This window comes from Rhagoletis zephyria, unplaced genomic scaffold (assembly GCF_001687245.7).
Source record: "Rhagoletis zephyria isolate East Lansing unplaced genomic scaffold, Rhagoletis_zephyria_1.1 Rzeph_scaffold_06162, whole genome shotgun sequence".
NCBI classification, from domain to species: Eukaryota; Metazoa; Arthropoda; class Insecta; order Diptera; family Tephritidae; genus Rhagoletis; species Rhagoletis zephyria.
In genome coordinates, this window is record NW_016163245.1 from 10,490 (window position 1) to 37,640 (window position 27,151).

Here is a 27,151-nt window from a genome sequence, read left to right on the forward strand (position 1 = left end):
AAGTCCTATTTTTACACTGAACAAAAAGCAAGTATTTAGTATTAAGTCAAGTCAAAAGTGTTAAATATTTGTTAATGGGACCTGGGTTAGTTTCCTGGTGCGGGTAATATCTAAATCTGAAAAAGTTTTTTCTAACAGTGGTCGCCTCTCGGCAGGCAATGGCAAACCTTTCAGTATATTTCTGCCATGAAAAAGCTTCTCATAAAATCCATTTTCCGTTCGGGGGCCGCGTAAAACCGTAGGTCCCTTCATGGCTGTAACAACTTTAAGACGTACTACACCACAAATAGGAGGAGAAGCTCGGCCAAAAACTTAGCCAAAATGTAAGTAACAAAAAAGTATTATTATTGGCAGGGAAATGTACCATTGAAACGAAATCAACGATATCATCAGTGGCAGTTTTAGTAATAACTTTTTCTCAGTTTGAGACAAAGTCTGTTAAAATATGTAAGGTTTCTTTATGGAATGATGTATACTCCTTTTTGCATATATACTGGTATAAGTATCCGTAAAACCCCAAAAGCCTATCCTTTGATGCAATTTTGTTTATTTTATTAAACATTTCAAAACTCGTATATAACTATAGATAAGTACTAATGACGTTTGCCTTTAATAATCATATTCTGCGAAGCACCGAAATTCGGATCGACATTTGTTGCTGTTGTTATGCCGTCTGAGTCATTGCAAAGATCTGTAGTACAGCTGCGATAGAAGCTTTTGAAAGTCGAATCGCTTTTAATGGCATTCAAGTACTAAAAATTAAAAAAAAAATATAGTTTATTACTCAAAGTAATCGAACAAAAATTACCTCAACATATTTATTAAAACTTGTACATACTCACCAAAGGTTTATCCAAGCAATCGCGTATAAAGGAAATCACTTTTCCAGCGGGACTCTGGGTAAGAAACAAAAGCGAGAAAACAATTACATTAAAAACTTGGAAAATGTATTTATTTGAAATAAATAACTAAATTTATTGAAAGCAAATAATTTAATCACTTGCCCTATACCCTATATGCACTTCAACAACTTCAATTTAATAACTAATTTCCTAGCAGCGTATTATACGGAAATAACGGACACACGTAATTTTCGTGGTTTTCATTTGTTTTTAATTTGTTGTTGCTTATTTGCTGCTGCAATCTCATTAGGAATGTCCACTAAAGTTGACCAACTGGCAACCACCTATGCGGATTTCATGCTGACGCTTTATTATACCTGCGGTTTTGCTGAGCGCATAAGCCAATGCATTAATTAGCAAAATAAAGCTGGAAAGCGCAGTGACCGTACGAAAGCAAACAAATAAAATAACAAAATATATTTATGTAAAGCCGCTAATAATACCATGCTTACAGTGTAGGCACTATTCCTGTGTATGTACGGATGTGTATGTATACATATATATATATATATTTATTTTTGGATGTACATGTGTATGTATGTATGCATGCAAGTGTAGTGTAGATATGTGTGTCTATATCTGTGTGTATATGTTATGTTAAAATAAACTTCGAACCACAACCGCGTTTACACTGAGAATAGCACAGCTTAGATGTCTTGATTGCAGTTAAAAGTTTGTTATCTGCGTAAACTGGTGCAAATGTGTGTCGTATGTGTGAATGTGTGTGGTGTGTTGATTTTAAAGTACTTAATAAAGATGTAATGCGCTTATCGCTTATTGTCTTAGATAGTTTATGGCATGTTTTCTTTAGATCAGTGGATGTTAATATTCTTACTCCTCTTAATGATTGAGAGCATTTTTTTTTTATGTTAATGTCTGTTTTGTCTACGCGATATTTGGAATTTTATAGAATGCTATGAATATACTATAGCACTTGTTATCAAATTTTTTTTAGGTGCTATCCCCTGAAATGGTTGCATATAAGGAGAAAATATTTATGTAATATTGACTCAATTGACTCAGATTAACCAGTGCCAAAAACGTGTAATAAGGAGTATAGCCAAAGGCAGCATTGACAAAAAGTAATATTTCTCTATCTCAACTTCGGCATGTTTGTGGCACGGGTCGGACTTGATAAAAAATTTTTAAGGAACTATTTTTTCCAATACACGTAACACCCCCAAATTTCTGATTTTCAAAAATAAGGGCTTATGTACCTAAGTATATAACTTATAAATATATTTGTGAGGTTTTTGTTTTCCTATTTTTGCCGATAATGAGTGCTTGAAATATTAACTTTTCGCTTTAGGCTAACTCAAATCCATGTTTCCAAGATTTCCGAAGACAGTATGGTGCCGTAAAAGTTTTTCCCATCTCTCGACATACACTCATATTTAAGGGCGATTTTGGATACCTCAAATGATTTGGCCCAAGGTAACTCAAATTTCGGGACTTAATGGGTGGCTATCATGGTGGTAAATTTCTTGGGCATGTTCCTATATAAATAAGAACCTATCGTAGAAAACACATTAGGTGTGGAAGTTATAAGTTGTCTTATATTTTTTGTAAGCGAGCCCCTAATAAGATATGGGATAAAATGCTTAAATTAATTACTTGCCCTTATGACTACCATGATTACTCGGACCAAAGAATCTTTGAAATGGCTTCAGTAAGCTTATTCTCAGACATTTACCCTACGATGGAGAAATGAACTCTTCTGCAAATGTGTGGAAGCTTGGAGGAGGGGTTGGTGTATGGGTCTTCTGCCATTAAAGTAGAGTTAAAGCTTCCAGACTGCAGTAGTGTTTTTTAAGCAGAAGTGCCTGCTTTAAAGAAGAAGTTGACAATAATTTCGCATAGTTCACTAGGAGTACTAACCTCTTTCTCAATTTCGTCAGAATATTTTCTAATCAGATTTATACTGGTTTCACACAACAACGGCATTTGCCGGAATCAGCAGCGCTGAATAGTTATCGAGAAATTGTGATCTTGAAACAATACCATCTTTGTATGTCACTACCACCGGACCTTTGCGCTTGCTCAGTGATGATGATTTTGCGTGTCTATGATGCGGGTAAGATTTTACTGAAGTCTAGAGAAAAAGTCTGATCAGGAAATGTGGTGATCTTCGAAAAGCAGCTATAACTACTACCCCTTAGACTTGGTTTATTTTAAAATTTTTCTTTAAAAAAAGCAAATATGCAGTGGTATAAATTTCAATATCACGGTTGAAATATTTTTTTCAAAGTGCATTTTCAGTGACAGGATATTGAAAGTCAAAATAAAATTTCACTAAAAGGGCGGATGATGTTTAATCTTCTGCATTGGTTTGCCCATTGCTTCCCTCCAATTTCTTGCTTTATCTTTCCCACGCATTTCCACAACCACACATCCTTCGTTGCACCATTACAAAAAGTTAATTCAATTTTAATATGCGCTTATAAAGCTTTATCAGCTTTGCTGGCTGGAGTGTGGCAAAGATTATCCGAAGTTGACGACAAATCAAGGCAAACAAGCTTTGCATATATTTTATACGCGCACACATTCATATAGACATTTGAAAGGTTTCTAATGTCCATAAGTACATAAGTATGTACATTAGGGTAGAGAAAATTTTTTTTTTTTTAGAATTGGAAGCGCCCCTAATAAAATATGGCAAAAAGTACCAATTGTGCTCCGAGCATACTGTAATTTGTTATCTGTGGTATTTTTACTACGAAATGAAGTAGAGTTGAAAATCACATAGATTAACAAACTGCCACGCCCACTGTACTAGGGTGTGGTAATAGCAAAAGTTATCTGATTTTAATGAAAAAAACGTAAACTTTTAACGATTTTATAATTCAACAAAGAAATGTATTTTCCTCATGAAAAATACATGGAAAACGTCAAATTTTTAACTCCATTAAATATTAGCTAATTTCAAAATAAAAAAAGTACTGGTTCCTTTTTTCCCAATTTTCTATAATTTTGGAGTGCATCTGCATTCAAATAGTTGATTTTCCTGTGTATTTTCGGACCACCCTGATGTGCGTGCATACAAAACGAGTATTTATCTAAGAAACGCTATTTATTAAAGTATTAAATAAGAATTGTACAAATCTGTGCAACTTATTGGCCAGCTTATTTGCTTAAATCAGGCCACTGGGTTGGATAACTTAAAAATGCTGGTAAATTGGATTTGGTATTAACCAGAGTAGTTAAGCTTGGCTGCTTGAAGGTTTTCGCTAAAAAAAAAAACTAAATAGGCTTCCAAGTTTATCACGCAATATTTTGTAAAGTCCAATCACTCCTTCCAGAACATCATGCCCGTTGCTGCCGCAAAAACGCACGCGTCACATGTCAAGCTGCCACCACATATGCCACCAACTTTTACCACTTCATATACTCCGTTGCGCATGCAAATGCTGAAAAAGTTTGCTTGATGTTTTCCCATTTGGAAAATTTTTACTAAGCAAATATTCGCTAACTACCGGGCTATTATGAGTGCCCCAATATCTGCTGAGTAGGGTGTGTTGATGTATTGCTGGCTAATAAATGCATGAGTAGCTGCAGTTTGCCTCGGCATGGCGTGAGTGGCAAGTATAATTGCTAGCTAGAAGTACATTTTTTCGCTTATGCTGTCGACGGCAGCCCCAGCTCTATGCATGCAGGTGGTAAAGTTGTTGTAGAGTGATTTTTGATGTTTCAACGTTTTTCTTTCATCCACGCAACTCTCATTTCCTGTACGCTTTTTAAATTGCAGCGCGCGTGGCTTTCGTAATTTTTGTCCCTTTTTTTTGCTTTCATAAAAATTTTGTTGCGTTTTGCTTTTACACTCATTTCCTGCTTTTGTCGTGGAAAAAAGTTTAGTGTAACATCGTAGCGGCTTCCGCTCAATTTGCTGGCAAAGACAAACATTTAAGTGAATTGCCGGAGTTGCATACACATTTGCATGTGTAAATATGTATGTAGTATGTATTTCTATGTTTTAAAAACTTGTATATTTACAAACTGAATTAACATTGTTTTCACTAATTCTATTGTTCGGCCGGATGTTTAAGTAACGCTGCTCTTTATTATTCTTAAATCGTTATTTTTATTGCTTTTTTTCGACAAATTTCTCTATGCAAATATAGAGCTACTAGAAGGGTTCCAGATTAGAATTGTTTCCTATGGAAATGAAAATGGAAATCTAATTGGCAATATCCAGATTGGTAAAACTGTTGGCATAATTAAATGTAGGACAAAAAAAAAAACACGTTGCTTCAATCTGCAAAGACGAATTGTACTACATAGTAGATGTATTAGGAAATTTGGTCTCGCGACCCAAAAGAAGAGAGACTACGCTCTTTGCGCCAACTAAACGCCAACGAGGTCCAAAGTTATGCGGTAACATACATAAAAAAAAAAAAACTATTCCGACGAACTGATAACTTCCTCGACGAAAGCAAGGGCGTCCACAAAGAAACTATTATGCAAAGTGAAAAAACTTCGGCGAAGAGGAGTCTGGTTTGAGTTAAAATTTTAAAATCGCTCAGATATTTCACTCAAACCTGGCTAAAAAAAAAAAAACTATCAGCTATATTCTACAATTCACTTCCGAGTGAATTTCAACAAAACTCAGTTTGAATCCGTAATTTCGGGGGTTTGTGTTTCACTTTCTGAGTTTTATATTCAGGTCTGGAATCCGAAATAAAGTAGAAAGTAAAAAACTCGTGAAGTGAAACTAGGAACCCCGAATGTCAGATTAAAGGTGAGTTTTTTTTTTTGAATTTCATGCGGAAGTGAATTGCAGAATCTGCCTGTATTATTGTTTTGGTATTTTCTACAAAGCTCTTTTGAAAGTTCTTTCAAATTTAATAAAAAACATGGATATAAGCGTGCTTACGATAAAACTAGTTTTCTCTGAACCTGGGCCCTCATCTGAAGTATTGCAGTCTAAGTCTGGCCAATGCAGAAAAGTCACACTCTTCAAGACAACGCCGGCAATCCGCCTCTATGGAATAGGCCAATCCAATACATGCCATTATCACTAGGATATTCCAAAACTTTAGCCTGTCTAAAGCCAACCCTACCTCTCCTCAGTTTTCTCTACGCTTCGATTTCATACGCGCTTTGATTATGAGCCTCGAGGAGCATGAACGGTTCCGGCCCTACAAATACCGATGATAAGCCTACTGAAGCCAGTTCGTTGACGACCTTGTTACCATCAACCACGCAGTGATATGGCTATTAACTTAGCTGAAATTTTCTTAATTTGAGCTAAAGAATTGAGAGGTGGCTTAAAGCTGTTTTTTCCAACAGACTTTTGAAAAATAGCATTCGATCGTTGCGTAAAGCTTACCTAATTAAAGGTCAGAGCTACAGATTTTTAATTATTTCAGCATCGACTGTCTTTATAACCAGATGTTGAACTTTTGAGCTTGAAATCCCTTTTGAAGCATCTCACACTTTGACTTTAAACAGCAGGAGAAGAGAGAAGAAGTAGGACGGTTTTTTAAATGAAAATTTGTAGCCAAGGATCGAATGCAAATATATACCCATGAAAAAAATGGCCGATAAGGCCGGCCCGAAGAGTAACCAAAAGTGCATTTTTCGAAATCTTTCCACAAAATAAATTTCTCAAAGAACCGATTTGAAAATATTGAAAATAGAATAACATCTCTTTTCAACTCTAGTAATTTCTTTTAAGATTGCTCCACAAAAAGACAATTTTGTTTATGTTTTTTATAGGTACTAACCACAGATTCTTGACGCATAATAGTGCAATACTTCTTCGAACAATTAGTGACTCGCGTAGAATTGGCATCCATAAGGCAAGTGTTATCCAAATCCGATTCCAAGTAACTGCAGGTGTAGCAGCGTAGGCCAGAAACTACGAGAAAAAATAAATAAATAGATATGTACACATGTGTTGAATGTTGATCAAAACAAAACATAAATAATAAGTACATAAATAATTTTACTTTTGAAATTATTTAACAATAACTTTTCTCTTAGTCGCCGTTTACAGACACAAACATATGTATGTGTGTATTTATATTAATTGTATGTTGCATCTATAAAATAAAACTAAATAAAAGAGAACAATCGAAGTGGCTTAAATTTTAAATAATTCTAAATTAACTACAAAATAACTCAAAATAAAATTTAAATTAAATTTGTGCACACAAAAATAGACATATTGGGGTATATCAAGAGAGACGAAAAATTTTGCGTTAATTTATTTTTATTATTTTTATTTTTATTTTTTTTATAGAAAGTGGTAATCTACGTGATTCTTGGCAGCCATGGCGAGTGCAACAACTACATCACGTAAAAAAAAAAAGAATCAACAAGAATAACCACAAAAAGCGCCGTACAACTGCCAACCGAAAAATCGACATGAAACATTTGCCAAGTTGCGCGCGGCCTCGTTAGCCGCTGATGGTGTAATAACAATGACGTCAATGCGTAAGCGAAACAGCCAAACAAACAAAGCAGTTGGCAAGCAGCACCAAAGTGACCGTTGAGGCCAAATGAATGAACGCTGCCACCACAAATGCAGCTGTACAGAGAGAAGGATAAAGCTTGCCAAGAATGGTTGAGCGCCAACGTCACGGCAAGGCAATAAGATTACATGCTTACATACATACAAAGTGCATATGTAGCGGGATTTAGAAGAAAAAGGAATAGGGTGTAAAGATAATATCGCACACGATCTTCAAAGATGACACAACTCCAAATTACATGTTCGTCAGAAAATGCGAAAAACTATTTCTTAGCGCATGCTAATCATATGGGCAAGGAAGACTTTACCTTGGGTTTTTTCAGCAAATTATAATAAAAATTTGCTCCAGCTTTTGCTGAACGGTAAATAAAACATCTGTGTACACTTTTGGTGCATAATTTCAAAAATGTCAAATTATGAGCTATGTCACTTTTGAAGATCATGTGCGATATTTGTGTAATATTGCTCAAGTTATAATCTAATCTAATTTGTATAATTATTAACAAAATAATTGATTTGTCTTATTGTGGCGCGCGTCTCAACACATTTTCGCTTCATTTCATTGGAGTGGTTTTTAGTGTTTTTCATTTGAATTGAATTGAAACATCAGCGCGTAGAAAAACAACAAACAATATGAATACTAAATTGAGCAGAGCAGAGCAGAAATAAATAAACAAAAAAAAAAAACACGACGAAGGTACTAAACCTATTCGTTAAATTAAAGCAATAAATACTAGCGGCGAAGACTACCTCAATGACAAAAACAAAGCAATGAGAGGGCAAATTTGTATGTACCGCATTAGATCGTACCACTATGTATGGAACTTGAAGATAAATTGTTGCCGGCTGGAGCGCATACATCTTTTGTTGGCCATAACTGTTGAAAATGCACCATAAGATTTCGTGGCCGTTTCAGCTGTTTATGGTAATTGACGTAATTGATATTAATGAGAACTCTTTCTCTGCCTTTTCTCGTACTTTTTCTATGGACCTCGCTTTTATATGCGGCCAGTTTCAAGCCCATCATACAAGCCCAGTGCACACTGGTTCCAATTTTATATATATATATTTTTTTTTTGCATAAATTGAACTAATGCAGCCGCGCCCACCTTCACACACATTTACGTATGTTTGTATGTATATATACAGGGTGTCCTAGAACACCCGTCTATCCATTCTAAAATGGAGGAGGAGAACGGGGTTGTTCTAACTTTAGGTCGTCCATTCGTCCAACTGGAAATTGCATAAATTTTTTCTTATTTGCAATCAAAATTTCCAACATTTCAGAATGACTAGCTGTTTCAGCAGGTTAAGGGCTGTTTCCAGCTCTCAAGAAAACCGAAAAATTCCTATAAGATAACGCAGAAGAAATGAAAAAGAAATTCCTTTTCTTTTATCAAAATTTCTTAAATCAGTTTGCGGCTCTCAACAGAAAAATGCTGGCATATTTATTTCTTCAAGAAAATTTACAGCAAAATCAAAGTGCTTTTTCAAGCGACAGAAACAATGATGTTTCTTGAGAGCTGGATTCTAAGCCTTAACCACAAAATTAAAAAAAAAAAAAACAACAACAAAAAGTTATGAAAAATAGGTTTAAAAAATCGTTTTTTATATATTTTACTTAAGAACAAAGCACTAATAGTTTAGTGCACCAGCGTGCAGTGACTTATTCGGTTAATTTAGTTTTAAAACACGATCGTACATAAGGTTGCAGAGCAAGGGACCTTAGGCAGACCCGTGTGTTGATTCCCGAGAAACTCCTGCAGTAAGTCTTCAAAATTGAATCGAACTTATTTTTGTGATACCGGTGATACGATCTAATGTTCACTCTATACATTCATACATACATACATACATATATTGAATGCGTTCATTAGTCGTTGATTTCTTTTCTTCAAAAACACTCCAAAGTGAATTAGCTGATTGTTGGTGTTTTTGTTTTCTCTATATTTGCTCGGTGTTTATACATGTCTGTGTAGTGTACTTGTATGTTTATGCACACCATATGGACAGGCTGTGGTGCACGATTTTATATACATACATATATATATATATTTTTTTAATTCTGCTATAAATATGCTCGTTTGTGCGTTTCTTCGATTTGCGCTTAAAATACATTACGCCGCTATTCATCTGATTTGGCCGCTTTTGCTGCGAAATGACTTCACGAAAGTGTGAAAATTTCTATTTTTAGCTTTACATATCTATGAAGGGCCATTTCACGCTTGCGTATCGTCTGCAACAATACTGCATAAAACTACTGTACTGCTTTTCTTCTTCAACAGTCAAAGGGAGAATCTTTTGTCATTAGTTTATGAGAGTGTTACGATTTGTAGATTGCTTCAATGCAGGTAACAGACCATCTAAATTAAAAGGTAGTAATTTACGTAGATCATTTTGCGTATCACCAACGATGATTTTAATACTTTATTAGGTTTGTTCGTCGAAAATCCAGCAAGAATTATCCAACACTCAAAATATCAGAGAGTAAGAAAAAATTCTCTCAAATTCTCTCTCATGTTGAGAAACAACAAATTTCTGCACGAACGCAAATTTGCGGGAATTGGCAAGTTTCCCTGCCAGCTGGTGTCCACGGTTGCATTTCAAACATAATAAATTTTTATAGAATTTTTAAAATTCTTACAGATGGACAAAAACAGGATATGCATGTATATTTCTTGTTGTGCTGACTTTCTTTAACATACATTGCAATTTCTTTATCGTACTAGCTGTCGGATTTCTTTAATCGACTCTGGTTGCAATTGCATTCCGATTGCGAATAGAATTTTTTTCCAGTCGAGTTACGTTAAAATCATTGGAATTAAGTAAATAAATTATATCAAAAAGTATTTACTCCATTGTTTTATAAAAAAAAATCGCTCGTGTTTATAAATTTTCAAACTTAACGAATTTATTTATTCAAATTATCGTAGACAAAAATGCAACCATGTGCCACAATCATGTGTTTTTCGTGATTGCAAATTCTTGCTGGCTAAAATTGTTCTTTTCGTCTAGCGTAAAGAATTTGCAACTTCTCTCAGGAGAACTGTCACTTTGCGCTCTCAGTTTTTTAGTGATGGATAATTTTTTGGTCTGCACGAACGCGATTTGGGCAAAAATTATGATAATTCGTACAAATCCGTACACATTTTTTTGCTCGACGAACAAATCTATTATGAACCCTTCGATTGTTGATATTTTCTTACTCATACACATATGTAATTGCGCCATATGTATTCATATTAGTTGTGATTGCTATGCATGTCAATATTACCATCATTCTTTCTATCGACTGTAGATATTGTTTTAGAAATCGATATAAAAATTAACCGTTACCTACATGTTTGCTATTTTTATCGGATTCTACACTTTTAAAATGGAGTGCAATCATTTCGCAAAGAAATATAAAATTCTAAACATTCAACTATTTACCTTCATTGGGCGACATTCTACTTATGCATTCTGATCAGGAGAAGTATGAGTATCTGATCAGGAGAAGTATGTGAGCGTACAAAAAACGTGGGTGGGTGTTTTTAATCATTTTCAATCTATTTATTTCTCTCCGATATACTCGACAGCTTAGTGCGTTTCTAAACATTATGCCCGTCGACAAAGTGGACAAAGTAACCGGCTGGACGATGACTTCTAACTATGGGCACTTCGAAATTTTAAAAATCTTTGAGGTCATCCCCGCTTTAGCTAACCACTGCATACCAAAATTCTGGGTCCAACCGGGTCTTTCACCACTCGAATTAAATCAAAGTTACATATACGAACAGCCCCAAATCTGGGCATCGAAATCACTGATATACCTTTGAAGCGGTGGTGGTCGACATGAAAAGAGCTGTGGATTCGGTGCTAACATATGTAATAGCTTGAGTGTCTGACATTCCTCTTGAGCGTGTCAGAATACTTTCTTATCAAGTTCACATGCGTTTCAGGGCATAGCGATATTGCAGAAGACTGCAGGGCCAGTGCACTGACAAGGCAGGGCACTATTAAGCAGTTGTCGCCGGGTAAAGAGTGTATGGGCTTCATTGTCCTTTATGCCTGCAATTCCCCATAAACACAACAGCAAATTCACGGTATTCAGTTTTAACTTAGAACTTTTGCCAACATCACTCTGTTTGCTTATTTTGATTTATTGACTATAAGTACATACATATACATATGTATTTGTGATCCAAATGAAGATAATACTACGAAATCATTTTCGATATTCAGTAATTCGCGTGAAAATCTGCTGACTTGTGGTTAAGTATGTTTGCCAAAATATTTTCTTCTTACAAAGTGGTTAGAGAATTCTCATGCTTTTTATGTGCAATATCATACCCAATGATATTTCATTTGAATCTATTCTACTTTTCGTTCTGGTAAAACGAGTGTCAAGAGTGACGCGTGTGCTACGCATGAAAAACACACTCATTCACTCCAAAATAAATCAGCGAAAATTAGCTGAAATCGAAGAGGTAGCAAAACTTTTATGAAATTTGTTAATTTTTCACGCAAATAACGCAACAAAATTATACTTTTACATCGTTGGCTGCCAACTAATTTGGCATCCAACAGAGAATTCATGGGAATTGGCAGGGCACAAGAAATCGGAGAGGAATACATATTTTCCAAAAGAATATTATAAAGGTAGGTATTTAGAGAAATGTTAAAGTTATCTAAATAAAACAAGGTGTAAAAGGCAAACAGCAAAGTGCTTGCGATTACAAAAGCATTTCTTAGAATTATGGAGGGCCAATGGCATCGTTAATTTGTAGGGCTATAAACTACTAGCTGTAAGTGGGAGGAAGGGAAAATCCATCTATGATTCGGAACACTAATGTGAAGTCTTACTGAGAGTATTATTAATTTTAGCAGAAAATAAATTAGTTTTAACAATTTTATTTTTTTTTTGTAATTTTCACAAAAACTACTTTGTAATGTTACAGCCTATTTGGGCCTTACAGCTCAACCAGCCACCGACGGGGCGGCCTTCCGTACCTACCGTCCGTATCAACATATGTAATTGTTTTTGATAGAGAGAGAGAAGCAACGGAAACGTCACCATCATGCGTTGGTGAATTCTCGTTAACACGAGCATCCCATAAGATACTTCGTGCCAGCCGTGCGTGCCGTACGGTTTTACGTCGGCGGCTGGTTGAGCTATACTTGACATCACTGATGTTAATCCTGACTTTGCAATTTACCTAAAGTGTTCTTATAAGATATGTATTGCCACGATGTGTTTAGGTATGGACACCAGAGCCTTTGATATATCAATAAATGCGGAAGAATGAAATACAAAAAAAATCAAAAAACATGTTCTGGTCGACTGTTGATTTAGATAAGGCCTAGGCTTTGATCCTTCTAGATGGTACTTAAAGCATAATCAACTCTAGCTAGCTGTAAAATCACTCCCTTTAACGTGGATTGCGCTGAAATCGGCCTGCTAGCAAATTGAAGTCACTACCGATGAAAGTATTGGAATTCCCCATATCGCGTTGCATATACAACATTTGCAGCCATATTCAAACAAAAGTCACAAACCTCGGCTTATCACTGCTGTGATTTATATTGCTCCTCAAAGTCTACTTCTGGTTCAAATATACCGCTACAACACAAATTTTTAAGTTTTTGTGTATTTTTCCTGCACTTGAAATCGAATTTTTGTGGCACATTTATGAGCTACGTTCTGTGACTCTGTAAGGGTGTGTTCACACAAAAAGCCGAGCGCTGCCGAGCGAAGAACGCCGGAGCGAAGCATGCATCCAGGTGTTCACACTGAACGAGGCGGAGCGGAGCTTTTCTCATGGACTTGGCTGCAAATATACCACAAAACTTAACGTAAATGAAAAGCTGCAAAAATAATTGCTAAATTTTATTTAGAAGATTAGTTGAAAAATTTGTTTTTATTTGAATAGTTTGATATCTTTTTCGCAGCAGCGTCATGAAGCTAAAAAATTAAATAGAAAATTCAGAATCAAATACTGCTCTGCTCTCAGCTCCAAAACGCTTCTGAAAAAGCTTGCTGTATAAACTAGAGCTCGCGCAATTCGGTTAATCGATTAACCGAATTATTCGAATCTGACTGAAGTCGACTACTGTTAATCGGTTAGCAATATTCGAGTAGTCAAAAGCTGTCGGCTATTCGGATAACCGTTCACTTTAGATTATTCGGTTAACCGTTCATTTTCGGTTAATCGAATATTTTAAGTTCGAGTTTTTTTTTGCATTTACAGATACATATACATATATGAAAAGTCTTGTTACATTCGTAGTACATATATAAGATGGCATGTGCAAAATTAAGGCAAACTTTTTTTGCAAGAGTGTGCGCTAATTATTGAAATGTTATTGCGAAATATTTTAGAGACAATGGCTAAAGCAATACCTACCTCTCATTTTCGCGATTTTTGTTATGGATTTTTGTTAAATGGTTGTTCAGTGAGGATGTGGAGGAGGTGTAGCACAAAACTGCGCCACATATGGAACATGTTACTTCCTTTTCGTCCTCTATTTTTCCAAAAAATCCCAAACCCAGCTCCTTTTGCGTCCGCTCATTTTTTGAATCTGAATATACATACATATGTGTGCATGTATATATTTAAATAAATTTTTTTTCATTTGTCAAAGAAATTTCAATGAAAGTTCGGTTGCTGAAATTCGATTTGCTACAATGCTCGAGTAGTCGAAGCAAAGCAACTATTCGAATAATCGAAGGCGGGCGACTATTCGAATACAATTAACCGACTAATAAGCATGCGAACGGTTACGAATCGAATAATCGGTTAACCGATTAGTCGAATAGTCGGATAATTTTACGAGCCCTAGTATAAACACTTTTACCTAGCTACAGCAATTTTCAAGCTTCACTCCACTCGGAACGGCTTCGCTCGGATCTGCTCCGCTTTATGTGTGAATGTACCCTTAGAATAGAGGGGTTAATCTCCTTGATGAAGTTAGAAGAGAAAAAGGAGGTTTTTCCATTTAAGACTTTAAAATTCACCAAATGAGTAAGTTATTTCGACTACGAGTATTTAAAGAAAATCGTCATTACGCACCGGGCTACATATTTTCAGTAAATGTCAGAAACGTTAATACTCCCCACCCACCCCAACGCTCATTAGCCACACTCACCACGTGTCCTCTGCAACGCTAACAGCATGTTAATCAGCAAAAATACAGTGATTATATTGCAACTGCTGGGTCTGCAATACATTTTGGCAGTTGTCTTTTGTTTTGACAGCCGTTCCATCAAGCTACACGATCTACTCGTGACACACCCCCTACTTTTTTCTCACCAGCAGCGAAATTTGATTTTCAAAGTTTGGTTATGGGACTTATGCCACGTTCTGCTATGCTTCCTGTTGGAAATGTTGTTGTTGGTTTTACCAGCCCCTCCTGGCAATTTCACATTTACAAATTGTACTCGCTTTCGTATTTGTCTTTGTTTTTGTATGTTACGACTGCTGACTGCTTGTGCGCTTTGAGCGTTGTTTCTATACTGTCACTGACACTAAAATTGACTGTCAACAACATCGAACGAAGCATCGTAGCATCGTGAAGTGCTGCCGCTGAGCCCATAGGCGTTGATAGTTTCTCTGGGTTGCTGGAAGTTATACACTCATACGTATGTATGTACATATACGTTGGTTGTTTTAAGAGGGCTGAGAAGAGGGCGTGCGTATAATTGAAGTCGTGTTGTTTTTTTATTACGGTGATTTTATCACCTATCATGTACAAACAGACAGACAGTCGTGTAGGTAAACAACATGACAACATGTGCCAGATAATTGCACAAAGAGTAAGCGACGATGTTGCACTGACTGTTTGCAAAGTTTTGTAGGCCTTTGCGAAAGTCAATCGAAGTGAGATAAAATACCTTATCACAAGGTTAACATTTGTTTGATAAGGTGACATGTACATGTATATGTATTTATTTATAAGTATTTATGTACAATTAAAAGGTAATTAAGATGGAATGAAAGTGAGGAAATGCGTAAGATGGAAAGCAAAATTTGGTTTAGGAAAATCATGCAGGTTTAAGAAAAGACTTATTTAAAATTTACTCCTATAATTTATTTTATGCTTAACATCAATCCTTATAATTTACAACTATTCTTTAAATTTCAGAATGATCGCTATGTTCCCGGTTCGCCGATATTTCGTGATGATTGCAAAACCCCGCCGATAACACCCGCCCCACCTTCAACGCCCAAGAGTCGAGGTAAAGGTGAGTCACATTTCTTTCATATTTTTGTTCGCTTTCAACAATACCTTACAGACTAGAAAATCTTTCCATTTTTGAAGAAATAAAACTATGTCATTATTATCTCCAGACTAAAAACAATGTCCGCATTTGGAAACAGTCCAACAATCCAGAAAATATGGGCATATTATGTGTGTGCGATTAATTAATTAATTGAACGTGCTAATTAATAGTAGCCGAATTAATTTATTGATATAAGAAAATCGTTCGCGATTAATTAAAATGATCAATTTCCCGATTTATTACTTTTTGATTAATCAGATTCTAATTAATTTGATTAACTAGAAAACTAAATAATGATGACCTGATCAATCCGAATAATTCAGGTTTTTGTTTGCTGCTACTCACAGTGACGAACCGAACAAAAGTATTGGCGCAGAGAACTTACGAAAAGTTTTTTATTGTAATTTCCTTATGCTAATTGTTTAGAAAAATATAGTTCATACTACAACAAAAAACACAGAAATAAAATTTCTAAACTTTGTGTAAAATTCAAGAAAATACAATAAATTAGCATACTAATTTGCAACTTTCTAGTTTTATAGAACAAAATAGCAGCAATGTTAAAATGATAATATTTGTTTTTTTTTATATAAATATGTTTTTCATATTATAACTTATTTGTTGGTGTTTGATTAAAATATTGTCCATTATATAGCTAAAACAGCTTTAATAAGAGTTTTAAAACAAAGAAAAAATTGAAAAAAATTATTCAAATTTTCATAAAATTTTCTGAAGTTTCGGTATGAATTTGTAAAACATTTCTGAGCATACAGTTTTATAACACACGTAAATTAAGTATAGTAAGGTGCAAATTTGAAGACTTTAAAAATTTTGTTTTTTTTTTTTAATTTTTGTGTGCTGATAGTCTTTTTCGGTTTCGCGATTTTCAAGTGTATTCAAACTTGCACTTTGTTATAAATACTAAAATTTCATGTGTTATAAACCGCATACGCAGAAATGTTTTAAAAATGGAAGTTAGAAAATCTTGGTGAAATTTTAAGAATTGTTGTAATTTTTTTTCTTTCTTTTTAGACCAATACCAATTAAAAATCGGGCTCAATATTTCTCTTCCAAATTTTATAAGTTTTCATTTAAGAGCAAATTAATCAAATCGGGTGAAAAATTAAATCTCTGGACTATTTTAAACAGTAAATTCCAGTTTTGGACCACTGGTTCTGAGGTGATTTGAAATTTGAAAAATGAAGAAAAGTTATTCATTGTCATTGGTATATACAAGAAATGTAACCAAAATTCTCAGATCCTTTGGTAATTTTTCATAATTTGAATAGCTTAATCGATTACAGTTGGTCTGACATCACCTCCAACTTTTTGAAATTTGTTGCACTGTGATGTGAGTTGACTACCTAAATAAAGAGAAAATTGTATAGCATAAACTCACTTCCTAGTAAATGACCTAGTAAAATTATGTGCTGACGAATTTAAAGTTAAATACAAAGTACTATGAGTATAATTGATTGCCCCCCAGCAAATTGAAAAAATATATTTTGGGTAAACTTTAAATGTTGTCCGTTGTGTCTGCGAATGACGTAGCCAATGATGCACTCATGAGGAAATTTTGAATATAAAAAGTACAATCACATCTGTCTCTGTTTTCATATAAACACTATGATTTGTATGTAATTAAGAGTTCTACTGCCGAAATGATGACGTCGAAGGCAGGTGTTGATCATTAACTGGAACAGTGATCTCTCTAAAATGGGAAAATACGCCTATATTCATGTCATCGCTTACATGCAAAGTTATATATAAATGTAAATATTTGTATACACAAATAGCACAGCAACCAAAAATCATAAATAGGCAATTTAGGTAAAAAAAAAAAAATTAATTTCTGGTTGTTTGAGTGTGTATTTCTGCATTAAAAAGCAAATGCAAATGGAGAACCCACGAAATAGCACGTCAAACATCCAGCTCAAACTGAGCTTTTCTCCACAAGAAAAGTGGAACTAAAGTTGTCAAAAATGCCCATATAAAACACCGTTCAATTCATTCTAAAAACCTCTGCAAATCTTTTGATCACACTAAACTCTAAGAAAAAATTTAGTAAAAATACCAAGCAAAGTTGTTTACCAGCCTCCAGCAAAAAAAAAAAAACAAAACACAGAACAGTGGGAGGGGCGACCTTCCCCCAACGCGGTCGGAGCGCAAAAATAATTTCAAAAGTAAGAGACTAGTGTGGTGGTGGCAGTTGAGTACGTGCAGCGGCAAAACATTTCCGGCACAGCGAGTACAGCGCAGCGGCAGTGGCAGTCGCTGCCGCCAACCTCCCGTTTTTGGCGCTATCTATCTATCTTGCGAGCTGTGTTCTTGCTGTCTATGCCAAGGTACTTTACCGCCTCTTCCGCTTACTTGCTGTGCCTCAAGTTCACATCCCTCATATTTATGAACGCGCCCACCTCTTACTCGTAAATCTGTAAACATGCCATGCAGGTGGACGTGTGTACGTGCGCGTCCAATGGAAAGCTGCATGCAAGCATTATTTGTTGATTTTGCTAAGCTGTCGAATTTCGGAAAATAACATTCCGCAAACACACACTTGGAATGCGCGCCACAAATGTGTTCAGCAGAGCGCGCTGATAGCGAAGCGTAAGAAAGAAACCATGAATGAATCTCTGGGAGATGTAGTTGGGCTTTGAATGCTTAATAGCGCCTGGAAGCGTTTTGCTTGGCCGTGGTTGGTTGCCTTATTTGGTTGTACTATTTAATACAGCGCCTTATTCAATGACAGACCAAAACAAATGCAAGAGGGAATTTCATAGTACCTTCACGTTGTGTGTTTGAGCACATATTCAAAAAATAATATTTTTCTTCTTCGACTTGCCGCGCAATTGGCCTCGAATAGCACAACATCAGCCACCTACCCCTATGGCACAGCTATTCTCAAACAAACGACTCTTAGACAGTGAATAAAATTTATATTTTTGCTGTCCTCTTGATAAACACCAAATATTTTCACACAAAACTCTTAGCAGCCAATAAATTGCATAGGTGAGTGAATTTGAAAACAAACCAATTGATTTCGATTTGTTTGAAATTCATGTGCTGTGTGATTTTATTTAGTGTCCTACATATGTGTATTGGTGCGCAATTGTTATCTTTATGAATATTATTTGTTGTTTGTTTATGTACATACATACAAACATACGTATGTATTTGCCGGTATAAAATCTGTTTAATTTGTAAAATCTGTAATTCATGCTGACAATAAGCCACATTAACACACTTTCGCACATATGATTTTGTTCGAAAAAATTTAGTTCTTCTTTCTAATTGGCTAACTGATTTTATAGAAAATGTTTGGTCGCCCTAGGTTGCTATTTTATTGAATCTGCCGGAAGTAAAGTAAAATAAAATTTTAAACCATCTTACCATGACTCTTGGATACCACTAGGTAAGCGTTTTACTACCCCTTTTCGGCATGCCGAAAGGTACTAGAAGCTTACTGAGTGATTATTCTCACAGCTCGTATTGCCACCAGAGCTGCTAGGCAGCCGCCGGGGTCGAATGGTTACAGGTACTTTTCAAATGATCTCAAAGCCAGAAATGGTCTGGCCAGTCCATGGTGTCCTCTAGCGTGTTCCATTACTCGAAACCCGTTTTTTGTGTTATCTGCAAAATGATAACTAAAAAAAAAAACGGCCCCCATTTTCAAATGAAGAAAACCTGGATAAACTGGTTTTATTTTAGATATTTTCCATACTGTTACACTTAAATACTGTTAGTCCGAAATCCTGGCTAAAACTGAAATGTGGCTGCCAAAAATAGGTAAAGCAGCTTTATACCCCATTGTCACCAAATGCTTAACTGCAGTTAACAGCTCAGATAAGTTGCAAGAATTTTAACATGCGGTGGTCCGAAAAGTTAATTTCTTTTTTATTCCATACACCATCTGTAGTCTACCATGGACAGGCCATTCATTGAGATGCAATCAACACATTCTTCAACTCTCAGCCTGTCAATTCCATCATCGGAGAACAGCGCCATCTATCGCTGACGAACAGCTGAAGTTGCTTCTTGAGGCTCGCGATTCTTTAACACAACTCCGTTCTGAATATTTTAGCAGGTTAAACTGTTCAGTCCAATTCAAGTAAGATGTCCCGACGACACTAGCTCCACAGGCTCACAGGCTCACCCACATCAGCTCCGCTCTAATATCCCTCTCCCTACGGCCCAAAACCCGTCGGATGAAGACAACATGTAAAAAAAGCAAAAACACAATGCAAGATTTTCGTTCGGTTTTCTTTTATTTTTACGTAATTTTCTGTAGTACCATTTTCTATAAAATGAATTTTAGAGTTCTTGTATTCTTTCATATAAATGAACCACGTAAAAATTCGGTTTATTCGATTGGAAAAATCCGGTTTACTCAAAAATTCAGGGTTACAAAAAAATCACCTTCAAATATTTAAAAAAAAACCGGTTAAAACTCAGTTTGAAAAAACCGAGTCAATCACCCTAGTGTCCACAAAAAGGTTAACCGCTTCCACAGTAAAATTTTTTAATTAATAACTTTTAAAGGCAAATCAGAACAATATTCGTTATGCACTCCGAGTAAATACTATCGCAAATTTGAATTCACTGTGGCACCCAAGCTCCGATGAATCTTATCACGTTTGGATGAAAGTTCGCTGGCGAAGCAGACGGATTCAGTTCTGCTAGGATTTTTTTTTATCAATTTTAAATAAATGCTAGCGAATAACTGCAGTGTCTTCCAAGCAGAGATTGCCCGCTTCAAATAGGCCACTTATACAAGTTGTTTACCAAAGAGACACAATTTAATAGGAAACCTTAATTCTTGGTTTTCTTGGAAAATATTCAAAAGTTATCTAACAAGCCTTCTTAGATATTAAAACTAACTTTACTTATGGATATGCAAATATTTTGCACAAAAAGCAAAACATTTTTGTGAATTAAATATATTTTCTAGTTTATTTCTGAATCTAAAAGCTTCTATGCAGTGGAGAGATGCATGCAAATTTTAATTTTCGGCAACACTAATTAAAATTTGTCAATTGCGCAACATAGTTATTTGTTGGGTTCCATGAAACTAATACCAATTAAAACTTATATTTTCCCCCTGAAGCAACTTCTACAAGGTTCGAAATGTAATGGAATAATTGACCGCAATTAAAAATTCACAAGCAATCGTGAATACCAACAAAGGCTTTTGCTTGTAGGTAGATACATATATATGTACATATTTATGTGTAAAAAAGAAAAATACGCATTGATATAACATTTATATTTTCCAAACAAGATGCACTAATAAATACATACTACGCATGTACATTGGGGTGGTCCAAAATAAGTAAAGTCGGAATTTTAATGCTCTCATCCCCAAGGATTATTCTATGCGGAAAAAAATTTACCCCTTTTTTTTTAAATCAAAAACTATTTAGAGGTCGCTCAAAAGCGCTCAAAGTTTTCCACGTATTTTATATGGGAAAAACAACTTTTCGTAGAAATGGTATGGAATACTTGAAAATCAATATTTTTCAAGTTCTACGAAAATTTGTTTCTACCCATATAAAATACGTGGAAAATTTTGAGCGCTTTGAGCGACCAATAAACATTATTTGATTTCAAAATAAAAAAATATGGGTATATTTTTTTTTTTTTATATAGAACAGTCGTAGGGGGTGAGAGCATACAAATTCCGACTGTACTTTTTCACATGCATTTTTGGACCACCCTAATGTACATACATACATTCGAGTACATTCGCCAGACATTGCACGCATTTCCCACATTGCACACAAGGCTTTACAACACTTTCAAAAATCTGTTCACCTGAAAATGCCTCCTGGCTCAACCCACCAAACAGCTATCCGATTTTCGTACATTTCTTAATCGTACAGTTACCATTTATCTGTGTATCATCCACCTACGATTCGCATCGAAGTGAAAATGCGTTTGTTTTCATGCAACTGACAGATGCAACAGAAAGATTGGAAAGTAAACACAGGTATCACTGTTTATGTAGAGATGCATTGAGCAATGAATGCTGTTGCTACACTTTTTTCATTTTGGTTAGGGACTGCTGTGCATCTCAACATACATATACGCGTGTACGGCTACTGCTTTTGTTTACATTGAGGCTTATTGCTTTTGGCTGGAGAAGTGCTTCACATTGTATCTTTAGGTAAGTGCAGAGGCTTGTGTGGCTTGGTGTGATTACGTGTGTGCTTTGTGTGCAGTCAGTTCTCCTTGTGTGTTTATCTCCAGTTCAATTGCCAAGTGCATACGAGAACTTCAGGTGGAAACTAATTGACCATAAAGTTAGCTGATTGGTTGTCGAAACAACCAGCCCACAAATCAAGTGTATGAAGTAGCAAATGGCTATACTAAATAGAAACAGCAACAAATGTAAAATACTTTTTCAAAGGGGGCTTAAATTGGGTGAGGAAGTATACAGTCATTTTTGAAATATTTTTTGGTAAATTTTTTTCCCACAATTATGAAAGGGAAACCCAATTCGAATCGATAACCACAAAGATGTAAACGTTTTTGAAATGTGGATAACAATGTAAATATCGATAACGATAAAGAAACCGATAACAATAGTGAGAATGATAACTTTAACGATAAAAATTGTGATGATTCTTTTATTATTTTCAGCAAAAGAGCGATTATTTTCTGGTATTTCTCACAGTTTTTTTTTCGACCCTCAAAAATGAAAGCTATTCGGGAATTTTTATGGTCAATTTTAGAATTCTTTGCGGATTTCTTTCAAGTTTTTTTTTCGAAATTCAAGATAAAGAAAGCATACCGTCACATCGTGTTGTATAAAACACTTACCAAAGGGTTTCACATATTTAGAGATAACAAAAAGAGAATAATGAAGCATCGATGCGGTTCTAAAAGTACTTATGGGCTCAAGCTTATCTAGCTTAGGCGTAGGACTATAGTAGGAGCCACTCTAAAGATGAGTAGGAGTTTGAAACCATAGTGATATCGTAAATTTTCATATCTCGACCTCTTCTGAAACCCTTTGCGTTCAACGAAAGTAATTTTCACTACTGCCAACTTCCCGGTTTTTTATCCTATACCTTGCCATCAATTTAAAAATAGACTTCATATCTTAAATCGTCAATGGAACCCATATTAAGATAACCAGGGTTTTAGCGAGGAATTGCTCCATGCTGCACGCCTACGAAGAACTTCATGTAGTTATCCGCAGCCAAGTTCTGCCAAAAAAACATTTCCCACAGTCGACCTCAAACTTCACTCCATGAGCTGGATTTGTACAGGTTGATACATGTTCGGCATTGTATTTCCGTGTGGCTCAACTCTTTCGATAATATTCAACTCGAGGTTCATGGATACGTCTAGAGATGCCAAGGATTTGAGCTATTTCAACTCCTTTACGAGCGTCTGATTAGACCTAGATCGATGCTACTAACAAGTCTCGTTGATTTAATGAGAATAAAGTGATGAGTTTGTTTTTTCCATTTCTAGACTTCTGGACGTTATCTGCTTATACTCCAACGGACACAGAAACTTAAGATGATTTTTTTGACCAACAGCATTTCATTTTGGAGTGCATTCAGGGTTTGCACCCTATGACAATAGGGTCAATAGGCTATTGTTTCAAGCATTGTCGGCCGTTAAGACTCCGAAGTTGGGGCCCATTACCCTGCTCCCTTTCAGACTTCTTTTCTAAGTCTTGATGCCTGTACATACATAAATAATAGACTTAGAAACAGCCTCACCATTTCTTCGCAGTACATAGCGATTGCAGTCTTTTGACGTCAGGTTTTCGTTGGGATTATCTTAATCGAAGATTTATCCTTGTATCGAACGCACGTTTTCGGAGGCAATCGTCAAGGTTATACTGTTGGGTCAAATATGTCTAATTTTTCCAGCCTAGCATAGAAATTGCCAAACATAATTTTAACATCGTGATGTGGGTAATATATCTGTGGTCTCACCATCCATCTTTTCTTGGTGAACTTAGCTCTTACGCAAATTGTACTGCATTGATGTAAGGCTTGTATTTTTGGAAAACATACAGCGGTTGGATAAACTTTTATTCTCTTTAAAAGCTTCCTTAAGAACATTTGTTTTTCCTAGACGATTTTACTTCGCTCAAAAATATATGAACTTGGCCACCTCCTGGCTTAGAGAACAGATTTCGGTGTGAGCGGCGCCCATCTCAGACACTCACATAGCAGACGTTGAAGCTTTTTAATTACCTCAGTTAATTTTAAGTTAAAAGATAATTTCAAATAAATGGGGTATTCATTCAAGAGACGTTAGACGCAACCCTGTTAAAAAAAAATTAAGTATTTGAGCCTTCTGAAATACAAGTCAATAAAAGTCGAATGAAGAGATACCCCTAAGATTTCACATTTTACACATTTTGTGATGTTCGAATTTTATCTAGTTTGAAATAATTTAAGTAAATAAGTTGAAATACATTGCAATCAAATACTTTGTATAGAATATTTGCTTTCGAAGCACCCTGTTGATTTGTACTTGCAATTACACAACATCAATTACCTGCGTGCAGTTAATCCATAAACACACACACATACAAGCATATTTGTGTTACCGCAATTACTCAACCTGTGATTTACGCAGTGATGCGGCATACCGAATGATGGCACACATCTTGCAAGTGAAAGGCGGTTAATGCCAAGGCAGCTAAGCAACTTCAATGACAGCTTGACATTGATCGCCGGCATACTTGTGGTCGGCGATTTGAGGGACGTTAGCTAATTTGCTGTTACTTAGGTCAGGCGCCAGTAAATAACTTCCATACACATTTGCATATGCAATAACATACATACGCATTGTCTTATTGAAGAGCCATGAATCAACAGAGCTTGCGCTATTTCTATGCAAATTACCAAAATTATAACCTTTGAAGGACTTTGTCCAAATTACACGCTGACCTAAGCTCGTACACAAAAGCCAAAATAACTAGCTAATTGCACAATATATTCAAGCGGTTATAAGTGCATTACGCACTTGGACTTGCTGCATATCCACACACAGATTTGCCTACTAAGTAATTTCCTCAGCCAATTCACTACATTTCCAATTACATCGTTATCTTGCAGGCGTTGCCGCTAACAACTTCCAAGCCATGACCGTTTCGGTTACGCAAACAACGCAAGGTGGTTCCACCATTACCTCCATCACCAAACCGTGCACCGCTTCCAGCTGTTACGCTTCCACTCGTTCGGCTGCTATGATGGCACTCGCTTTGGGCCATCGGCCGAGAAGTGCTGCAACATCAGCAGCAGCAGCAGCAGCAACAACAACAACAGCTGCTACAACTACTGGAAAAAACAACACCAACAACACCAACAATAGCNGCAGTGGTGGCAGTGCTTCTAGCAGCTCGGACAATGACGGCTTCAACACCTCGTCATCTTCCTCGGCCACTGCGTTGCGTCGCTTTTATTTCAAGAGTGGCCGTAAATCAAAAATGAACTCGACGGCTACCACTTCGATGACCAGTATACCGTTGAATGCCGTTTCTACGGCAGCTGCTGCATTTCACACGTCGATAAGTGGCGGACTGCCACCAACATCGGCTGCCGGCACTGCTGCAGTACCAAAGGTGAGTGGGAAAATGCTATGTACGAGTTGAGTATGTATGTATATATGTATGTATAACGTAAGTGCTGGTTAAATAGAATGGTTTTGGGGTGTACATCAACATTTGATAGTGCTTCTTAATTGCTAATATATTCGGTAAGAGGAAGAGTGATAAAGCTGACGACTTCATTTACAGGCAAGGTGATTATAGTCATTACAAATTTGCGCAGAATAATTGTTTGCTTTGAATAGGGACTGCAGTCAAATATAATAATAAAGGATTAAATTTTCGATAGCACTGCGTCGTGATGAATCTAGTTGGTATTCTGAGTTTGCCGATTTTATGCAGTACAATTTAGAACAGCCCCCTAAATTTTAACGTTAAAACGCTCCGAGCCGATTATATATTTAAAAATACGGCCGATCTCAATGCTCCAGAGCTCTTCAGGGCTATTTAGAACGTGAGACCTAAATTACTTCAACCTTAGCCTCGCGACGCTGGGCACCTAAGAAGGTAGTGTTGAGGTGATTGTACTTCGTCCTCTTCCAAGCAACTGCGACATAAGGGGTTCAGTAGAATGTTCAGCCTTACTGTTACCCGCATCTCCGATACGAAAACGCGTGAGCGTTGAGAACCCTCTAGTTTTTAATAAGAAATCAGGGCGAGATCAAGATGTTCCTCCCTGATAAAAGTTGGTTAGTTTGCCTTCTGCCTAAGTAAAAATCGAAATCTCCCACGCGGCTTGCTTTTGCCATATATGTAGATAGTCTCGAATGCATCGCAACTAGAGTTGTATTTTTTAGTTCACTTTAAAGATTACCTCACTTTTAGTTCGTTCAGCTCTATAAGTTAGCTCTTCTAATTCTTAGTTCGTTCGCCTTATTGAACTACAGTTTACCTAAATGATGGTAAGAGCTGAGTTACAGAACAACAAAAATGTATATTCTATAACACATGTATACCGACTTATGTATACCGACTTGAAGTGTTGAAGAATAAGTTTTAGGACAGAATTTTTCAGAATATTTTTCATCAGCGCTAACTCCAGTTCTTCATCTTCGGCATTCGCGAATATCAGTCCAAGGCTGATAACGCATCCATCGAAAGAGCACACATTGCCAGTACTGTTGGCGTCCGACAGACTGAGGGTAAATTCACCCCCATGCTCCTGCGAGCTCGTTCATTATTATGTTCTTCTTGACTACATATATAGGGGCTGAATGATATCCCTCTCACATCGCATTGGAAAACGCATAAGTCTACCTAATTTAAGCCGCAGTTGATTTATGAGAGAACCAAGCGAATCCGCATTGAGAAACTTTAGTGCTTACCGACAGGATTCCTCGGTTTGGTCGAGGCTAAGTGTAAAATTTGGATTGTAATACCTGAGGCCTTCCTCAATCTCCCCAGGCTCAGAGAACTTGACATGAAGTCACATACGTTTTTGTGAACGAAGGGGAAGGCCTATGGCAGCACAGACAATCAATTTGAAGTTTCGCCGTACGGTAATTTCACTACTTAGAAGTGATCAGAAAACTGACGAAATGGCCAACGACACAGGCTTGCACTCCTTTCTGAATATGGCATCGCTCCTCATGGCAGGCTTCCTCACACTTCAGACAACTTTTCTGCATGCAGGCCAGCGTGGGGCCCCAAGATGTTGTCAGCCATGTGAAAGGGAAAATGGCTCGCTGCTTGCGGCTAGTTAAAGGCTCCCGCCCATTTCCACAAAGGGCCTGACTGCATTTTTTCGTTTGCTTTTACTTAACTTGAGCAATTTCCTTCTTCGAGTTGTAATCTAATTTTTCCAATAGTCATAAACTACAGTTAAGGCTTGATGGAAATGAAATATTGAGGTATTTATAAAGATCAATGATTCAAGTTAAAGAAGCGCTGCGGATCTCCACAGTTCCCGAGTCTCAACATAACTAGTATGTATGTCA

General features: G+C 36.3%; 2 protein-coding genes across 2 annotated transcripts; one reads left to right on the top strand and one right to left on the bottom strand.

Annotated features, from left to right (window-relative positions):
* Window positions 1–516: 516 nt before the first annotated feature.
* On the bottom strand, window positions 517–14,870 carry LOC108372917 (uncharacterized). Its single transcript, XM_017628727.1, has 4 exons — window positions 14,503–14,870; window positions 6,626–6,759; window positions 843–896; window positions 517–752 (listed from the first exon to the last, which is right to left on the bottom strand). Exons 1-4 carry the CDS (start codon window positions 14,618–14,620, stop codon window positions 594–596), a joined length of 465 nt encoding a protein of 154 aa, XP_017484216.1. The 5' UTR covers window positions 14,621–14,870; the 3' UTR covers window positions 517–593.
* A 275-nt stretch (window positions 14,871–15,145) lies between these two features.
* LOC108372916 (uncharacterized serine-rich protein C215.13-like) lies at window positions 15,146–25,229 on the top strand (the record flags this gene model as incomplete). The annotated part of the gene is made up of 3 exons (XM_017628726.1): window positions 15,146–15,169; window positions 15,499–15,598; window positions 24,724–25,229. Coding segments are annotated over exons 1-3 (630 nt in total), but the record flags the coding sequence as incomplete, so codon positions are not given.
* Between the last annotated feature and the right edge of the window lie 1,922 nt (window positions 25,230–27,151).